An 8,512-nucleotide genomic window follows, 5' to 3' on the forward strand; every position below is an offset into this window, starting at 1 on the left:
AGCGATGAATAATAAAAGCTAAATAAAACTGTAATTACAAATCTTGGTGTGGAAAGAAAATATTCCCAACCATACATAAATCTATCCAAAAACATATGATTGGTGTATTTACTAATTAAATGATTTGTTGCCTTGGTTACACATTACATAATAGTGAGGTTTAACATCAGCCAATAGCACGCTGTTCATGATCATTGCTGGAATATTAACCAACCAGGTTTCTCGCTGCGATTACTCCAACCAATGGCGCTGTGTCAGGAAAGGACAACAGGAAGTGGGTGTCAGATAGATGCTAAAGCGGGCGGCTGCTCAGCTGCTGGACTAGGGAAACACACCACACCAGTGCCGACAAATCAACTCCCCTGTCTAACGCAGGGACGTTTACCACACTAACGTCGGCTGTATTTGGTTTTTTTAGAAGTTATTAAGATTCCAGGTCGACGCGGCTTGAATGCTAGTAATGCTAGCCGGGGCTAGCACGGAAAAGACGCTAAAGTTAAGCTAAGCTAACAGTGGACTGGATTCACCTGGGAGGACTGCGCGAGGAGAGAGAGAGGAAAACACCGACATGAGTCAAACTGCTACAAGGTACCGACCGGTTGCACAGGCTTTGACTGTAGATACGTAGTTGTGAACAAATTAACTTTGAATTGAAGGTGTGAGGCTGTTTTTTACTGAGGTGTACGGGTACCTGTGCGGCCACTTGCTTGTCAGGCTCGGCCGTTGTGTTAGAGGAGAAATAAAGATAAAAGTCATCGCTTCTGCTTCCTGGGGACCAGTGAAGTGCATAGACATCGAGTATTCAGTGATCGTGATCAGTGTAAGTGATCTACGGTGACGAGTGATGACAGCCGCCATAAGCAGAGGACTTTCACACAGACGCTGAGAAAGCTCGATAAGGCGGTTGTCGAATGCTCATCACATGATGTGTGTGTCCCCACCGAGCGACTGTTCCCTGTTAACACTTCTACTCATCAGGTTCAGTGTCAGACACGCTGGACATGTCACTGGTACTTTCCTCAAGCGTTTCCTGCGTTGTGACATGAGCTGTTGAAGACTGATGACCTGATTTCATTCTGACAACGGCTGCATTTATTTTTAACCTTTTTCAGGAAGTGAAAAAATGTTCTTTGGACTTCACGAATCTTAATTGTTGTGCGTGCAGTGTTTTTTTATGTACAGTGTAACGAAGCCATGTGATTCGATGAGCATAGAAGTTCATACTCGAGGTGTGCTGACTGACTGACAAGTAATCACTTTAATATTGTATCAATAAACTATCAGTAAACAATGATATATTCATTTCTCTCAGAGCAATTGGTCACATGCTGAATGCCTTGTTCTGGTTGAACAGGCCGAAACCCAACGGCTAATTTTAGTTTAATTTCATAAAATACTATTGAATTGCTTCACACAAATGTCAAGAATGAACTTACTTTACCAACACGAACATGGGAGGGCGAAACTAATCTTTGCATTTTTAGTAACTGAACCCACATAAATGTTTGGCTTTTTAAAAATAGATTGTGACAATTAAATTATTCAACTAATTGTTTTAGCTCCGGTTAAGACCATCTCGTGGTCTTTCATCGGTGGATGGGGTTTGTTCAGTTTTCATGTGATGGATTGTCTCGTAGTAAATGTACAGCCAAGAAGCTTCTCTTTGACTTAATCTATAACTTCAGACTATAACTTCAATAGTCACCTTTTCAGTAGGAACTTAACTTAAAAAAAGTGCAAACAAGAATCGAAGTTGAATCCTACGAATATTTGAAGTAAAAGTTGTTTCCTTCTGGAGAGCATGAGATCGGACAGCATGTATAAAGTTGCTTCACAACAATACTGTCTAATGAGGGGCTTGAAGAAGGATCCGTCAGACCATGACCAGTAATAACATATTTATCTATATAGCTCAACATCTCAAATCTCATATTAACCTTTGATGGGTTTTTTTTACAATCTGTAAACCCTTCATGTAGATAAGAAAAAAGGGAAGAAACTTCAGGAAGAGCGACAAAGAAGAGTAAACTGAAGTAGGAATGGTAAAATTATTGTGTTGAAAAAAGTACAGGGATATAATATTGTGTACATATTAACTGAGATAAGTTAAAGAGTTTCACACGGTGTAAAATGTGTTGTAGTGAAGTATGTGAATAATTTACCTCATGTTTTAATCCCTTCCTCCATTTGTTCTCCTTCTCAACTCTATGTTGCAATGACAAGTACCAGAGTCCAGCTCTGAGCGCTCGAGAGGCATGAACTCCGTTTCCCCCAGCACAGTTCAGTACATTGGGGGAGCGATGCAGGATGAGCTGGTGGAGAGCCGGAGGCAGCAGCAGCAGCCAATGGAGCGGCAGGGCAATTTCAGTCTCAGGCCGCCTCAGAGCCCAGATCCCAGCAGAGAGGCAGCCGGAGAGCCTGATGAGATGGACAAACTGAAAGCCAAACTGATGTCAGCGTGGAACAACGTCAAATATGGTTTGTTGTTAGATTAGTGCGAGCGTGGACTGTGGATGCCTTTGTCGTTCATTCAACAGTTTTTAATTCTGTAATTTCTGATATGGGCCAGTGTGAATGACTGCATGTTCTTCTGTTTGTAGGTTGGACTGTTAAGTCTAAAACCTCCTTCAACAAGATGTCACCAGTCATTGTCCTGGGACAATCCTATGTGCTTAACAGTGAGGGTAAGTTCTTAACATACAAACACATCTCAAATAAAGATTATACATTGATTCTTTGATGCTGAGTAGATGCTGTATTTCTGTAGAAAGGGAAACTTCAGGAGGACTAGACCCCAGATGTTGTAGTGATATGTGCCTTTGGTTAACCACAGTGTAAACCCTTTCATTTTGAAAGGCTGCTGGTTTTACACTAAAGAACACAGGACAGTAGGAAGAAGAAAAAAAAGCTTTTACTTGTCATCTATTTCACAAAATATTCGTGTAAACTGATCGTAAACATATCAGATAATCATTACAAACCGCCTCTACTTTGAATAAACATGGTGCAAACGTTTTCCTTTTTTTCCCTGCTCATTTTTTTGTCTCACGCTCCCTCTCACTTCCTCCCAGACGAGGTTGAGCGGTTTCGTTTGGCCTTTGTGTCCCGGATCTGGCTCACGTACAGGCGAGAGTTCCCTCAGCTGGAGGGCTCCACCTGGACCACAGACTGTGGCTGGGGCTGCATGCTGCGCAGCGGCCAGATGCTGCTGGCACAGGGACTCCTGGTCCATCTGATGCCAAGAGGTTTGTGTCTTTATCTGTGGCACACATTTAACAACTCTGCATAGAATGAATGAATAGGTTTACTTGGAAAAGCCAATGAGCACCTTCAAACACGCTTGTTTGTCTTGTGCCGCTTAAGTGTTTAGAAAGAATCTTGTTTTCTCTCAATGGTGTGACATGCATGAAATATTTGCTCGTTTTATCGGAAGGTTAGGTGGACTTGTGTCCAATAGTTACCACATTATCCCTCTCCAACCTTTCTTTTTATACCTCTGCTACTAGTTTTCATTTACCACGTTTCACTTGTCATTTTATTCTACTGTATACCTCTCTTTTATTCAGATATTTCTATGTATTACTTTTCCTGTGTTCATTTTGTTGTTTGTGTCTTGTTTTGTTTTTTTACTGCTGACAGTGTTTGACTCAGGTCTCTTGTGTACTGCTACTCACTTCTGCTCTGTCTATTTATACCACATTTTAATTATGTTTCCATGCTACTTAGTATGGCATTGAAAAGATGCTTACACTCTGAATGTTTCAAGCAAAAGAATCAAGAAATGATGGTATAAAAAAACCCTGATCTTCAAAATGACTGTATAAAACTGCTAAACACAAGCCTTTTTATGTATTCTATAGATTGGGCTTGGCCAGATGCGCAGCAGCTAACCGATGTGGACTTGGAAGTTTTCAGACCACGTTCCCCAGCCCGGGCTGGTGGGGTCCCCATCCCTTCTTTTGGGTCTCCACGAGGGTCCAACACCCCTGAAAAGTCCTTGCCAAGTGAGCAGGGCCCCAAAACCAGCCAGAAGAAGAGACCAGAGTGTGCAAGGGACAGACTAGCAGAGCCCATCCACCGTAAGTTGGTCACCTGGTTCGGGGATCAGCCCCGGGCGTCGTTCGGAGTTCACCAACTGGTGGAAATTGGCAAAAGTTCAGGGAAGAAGGCCGGTGACTGGTACGGCCCCTCTATAGTGGCACACATACTACGGTAAGGGCTTCATGTTTGAAGAGGCAAGGCCTCACTCTTTTCTGAATTTATGATTAATACAATGAAGCATTAATATAATTTATGAAAGTTATCTCTTTTTTTCCAGGAAAGCAGTCTCCAAGACCTCTGCTCTCCACAACCTGGCTGTATACGTGGCTCAGGACTGTACAGGTGAAATTAACACACTTAGATATTTGTTGAACTATATAACTTTTCTCCTTGTCAGAGTTAATTTCAGAGGTATTAGTATGTTTATGGCTTTGCTCCATTTCCATGTACACCATGGGAATATTTCACTGGAAGAAATCTTCTTGTCTCTACTGTCTTCAGATTTCCTTCTCACCACCTCTTTGCTTTCTAGTGTACAAAGAGGATGTGGCTCGTCTGTGTGATCCGTCACGGAGCCAGGCGCCTCCTGATCCGTCCAGCCAAGCCTGGAAGTCTGTCATCATACTGGTGCCTGTGCGACTGGGAGGGGAGGCCCTCAACCCATCGTACATCGAATGTGTCAAGGTCGTTATAATCTGCTTCACGCCTCTCATCCATCCATCTCTGTCTTCTTGACCTAAATGTTTCTTTAAGAATAATTAAAAAAGAAAGAAAATAATTAATAATTTTCATTTCAAATATATTTAATTTCTAGAACATCCTAAAGCTGGAGTGTTGTATTGGAATTATTGGAGGGAAACCGAAGCATTCGCTCTACTTCATTGGCTTCCAAGGTGAGAAATGGCCTCCTTGTGCTATTAGGAAGAATGAAAGGAAGGAAGAAGGGGAATAAATAACGATATCCATACTTAGAGGAAGGATCTGCTGTTAACAATGTAAGAGCCAGGGCTATAGAGTAGCCAGCATATTGTCTTGGTAAAATACAGTATGCTCTAGGAAGGTAACAGGTTGTAGTATTATCAAGAAGTGGAAGCCTTGCATTGAACATGTTGTAGTCTAATACTGTATGTTTTTCATCTCGTCTTTCCTGCTCGACTCACCTGTAAACGGTCCATTAACTAGAAAACTTAGGCTAAGTAAACATGAGCAGATAAACACTGCTCTGCTTTGGGCAACAGGAGGCCTGTGGTCAGATTGAAGCCGAGGCAAAACAACTACACTGCTACCATCACAAATGACTGTAGCTATCAATGAACTAAATTACATTGTGTGTGAACAGGTGGTTAAAACTCAGACAAATGTCACACACGATGACTGCAAACATACAGTCTGTGCATGATTCCCCACAAGTTCAGTCAAACTGAAAGTCACCATTGCTCTTCTCGCTATTTATTGTTATTTTCTACCACTTGTTCCTGTGGTGCGTGTTTCCAGGGGAGACGGTCTTTGATTGATGTGTGATGTTGCTTGCGTGATGATAATACTGGGTCAGCTGGTTAGGTTTTCCTAACTGAACTTGAGCAAACAACAAGTTGTGACTGGGATGGTATTAGCATATTTAAAAAACGAGGGGAGCTGTGAGCTGTTGAAGCGTTGCCTTCACTGTTTTATAAGATAAGATAACCCATACGGTCTCATAGAACAGTTCCATTTTTAAAACCTTACAATGATAACAGTGACACTCATTGTCTAGCGGCGTAGTGAACACTTGTGGTTACTGTGGTAGGACACTTTGTCCTGTAACAATCGTTCAAACGTACTGTGGACTATCATAGTCATAGATGCGCTGGCGTCACTACTCAACCACGGTAGTTGCTGTGTGGGTCAGTGGGGGAAAAAAACCCAACAACAAATCAATGACACAGTTGATATGTTTCTGGCCAACTGATTGGCTCTTGGCAGGTGAAGACGTCATACTACGATGCTGTGTTTTACTTCCTCTTCACTACTTCTGCTTTCTGTCCACCAGATGAGCAGCTGCTGTATCTGGACCCTCACTACTGCCAACCTGTGGTGGACGTGACACAAGTCAACTTCTCCCTGGAGGTCGGTTCGCACCGTCCACATGTTTCATTTCAGTTTTTTGTCTCATTTCTGTCTGTCACTGACTTTGAATCTCATGTTTCATTTCATATCATTTTAGACTCCGACAACATGACGTTCTGTCGTGTTTTGACTGCAGATGATACAGTATGTTCTTTTATTGACCTTTGTTGTTGATCACCGTGTCCCTCTGTCACACTCTAGTCCTTCCACTGTAGCTCTCCCAAAAAGATGCCCTTCACCCGCATGGATCCGAGCTGTACCATTGGCTTTTATGCCAAGAACAAGAAGGACTTTGAGTCGCTGTGTTCTGCTGTTCATGTGGTGAGTTTTCTACACCTTCATCCCACTAACTGACTGTAGATTTGATTCTAATAAACATAAGCATAACAGCAAAGGTTCTACTGCTAGAAGTATCTGTTCAAAGTCAAAGTTTTTAGCATACCAAAAACTATTTTGTATATATTTTTTATAAAATGCTGTATAAAATGAAAACACAAACAAAACAAACATTTACATTCATACATTTAGAACTTAAATGATGACTCGATCAATCAACAAATAATTATTCAGCATCTATTTTTTTATATTGATTGTTATGGCTATTTTTCAAAAATGCAGATTTTCTTCTGGTTCCAACTTCTGAAATGTGTGAATTTGAAGCTTCACTTTGTCATGTACAAGAATACACTGAATAACTTTGGTATTTGGACTTTTGGTTGATACAAGCCATTTGAAACTGTCACCATGGCATCTGTAAATGTATAAATGGCATTATTCACGATTTTGTGGCATAAATAAATCATATTGTGGCAAATGGGCAGCCGATTAACCAGTAATAAAATAATGGTTGCTGCTCTACACAGACTTTTTTTTAAAAACCTCAATATATTAATTGATACTGAAAGTAAATGTTGGTTCAAATTTATGCTCTGGAACAACGTGGAAGGTCCGCTTGATGAATATCTGTTTTTTTTCTGTACTCACTTCCAATATATTTTTTTTGATAAATTCTTGTGAGAGTATGTTTTGACTGATCTCTGTTGCCCTCACAGGCCCTGTCGTCATCCGAGGAGAAGTACCCCATCTTTACCTTCGTAGAGGGCCAGGGTCAGGACTATGGACTTGAGGGTCATAGCAGTGGACCTGCGGCCCACATCCTGCCCCCGGGCAACCTAGGCAGGAGTAACAACAGAAGAAACAGCGATGAGTTTGTCTTCCTCTAAAGCCTTTGAGGAGGATGCTGTCCCAGCTCTCATCTGTAGGGGGCAGAAAAGGAACAGATTATTCCCTTGGATGTGTGTTGCCTTGGCAGCTGCAAGGTGGACATGATGCTTTTGTACTCAATCGCCCTCACTGGTGAAAGAAAGGGGAAAAAAACTTTGTGGCTTCTGTCATCGCCTTTGTATAGATGGATATTATAAGCTATTAGAGTTGGGTCCTGAATGGAGCATACATTTACTGAGAAAAATAAATATTTTGAGTACTTGAAGTATTCTTGACTCACTATCAGACCCCTACAAATCAAAGCCTCAAAATCGGACATGTATGAATAAAATCAATGACTCTACTCAGTGACACTCAGTTGTCTCCTGGTCTGAACTGGATGTCCTGGAGGCGATGTGCGGACTACGTAACATTTAACGAGCTCCTTGGTCAGGTGAAGGGCTGTCTGATGTATATACCAACTGCTGTACATCTTATTATTTCATTTATTTATCAGATTTCTGACTGTGTGTTTGCGTGCGAGTGAGTCTGCGGGTTAGTGTAGCTCATTTGGTTTGTATTTAATAAGTGTACTGATATATTTAAGAGAAGTTTTCCGATTCTTCCGATCACCAACAGCAGTGAATCCATTCTAGATTTTCCACCTCCTCGATCCCCGACACTTTCAAGTTCATCATTGAGATTATGAAACACTCCCAGAAATCTGCTCAGTCACAAAATCAACTCCCACACTTGGTGCTGAGGAGAAATGATCTCTTCAGTCATCTGAAGTATCGGGATACTTTTGTGAAGTAAAACCCAGAACAGCTCTTTTAACCTACAAAGTATAAGTTCTAGGTTTTACCTCACACCATCTGTAAGACCTGCCCAGGCAGAGTGGAAATTATAGTCTGGATCTTCAAGCTCCTCTTCCGATGTCATTTATGTTTTGTTTGTCCCCTCCCTTTTTTTATATATATATAAAGGTTACTACTGCAAGTTGCACTACTACTGTTGGTTTGTCATCCTCATTAAACTTCAAACACTGGAGTCACATGTCACTTGCAACTCATTCTTAGTAGTTTGTTTTTTTGGAAGAGCTGCCCTCTTATTATTACATCATCATGGTCAATGATTGTTAGTTCCCGTGACCTGCTGTCAT

General features: G+C 41.4%; 1 protein-coding gene across 1 annotated transcript; it reads left to right on the forward strand.

Annotated features, from left to right (window-relative positions):
- Positions 1–262: 262 nt before the first annotated feature.
- Positions 263–8,400, forward strand: atg4da (autophagy related 4D, cysteine peptidase a). Its single transcript, XM_035636603.2, has 11 exons — positions 263–588; positions 2,224–2,478; positions 2,601–2,684; positions 3,072–3,245; positions 3,861–4,212; positions 4,319–4,383; positions 4,574–4,725; positions 4,856–4,934; positions 6,071–6,147; positions 6,349–6,468; positions 7,200–8,400. The coding sequence occupies exons 2-11, from the start codon at positions 2,256–2,258 to the stop codon at positions 7,368–7,370; spliced, it is 1,497 nt and encodes a 498-aa protein (XP_035492496.2). The 5' UTR covers positions 263–588; positions 2,224–2,255; the 3' UTR covers positions 7,371–8,400.
- The last annotated feature ends 112 nt before the right edge of the window (positions 8,401–8,512 follow it).

This window comes from Scophthalmus maximus, chromosome 8 (genome assembly GCF_022379125.1).
Source record: "Scophthalmus maximus strain ysfricsl-2021 chromosome 8, ASM2237912v1, whole genome shotgun sequence".
In the NCBI taxonomy this organism is placed as follows: domain Eukaryota; kingdom Metazoa; phylum Chordata; class Actinopteri; order Pleuronectiformes; family Scophthalmidae; genus Scophthalmus; species Scophthalmus maximus.

Coding starts and splice junctions, on each gene's coding strand:
- atg4da (XM_035636603.2), top strand. CDS start 2,256: ATGAACTCCGTTTCCCCCAGCACAGTTCAGTACATTGGGGGAGCGATG. Junction 2,479..2,600: donor GTGGAACAACGTCAAATATG/GTTTGTTGTTAG, acceptor TTCTGTTTGTAG/GTTGGACTGTTAAGTCTAAA. Junction 4,935..6,070: donor CTACTTCATTGGCTTCCAAG/GTGAGAAATGGC, acceptor TCTGTCCACCAG/ATGAGCAGCTGCTGTATCTG.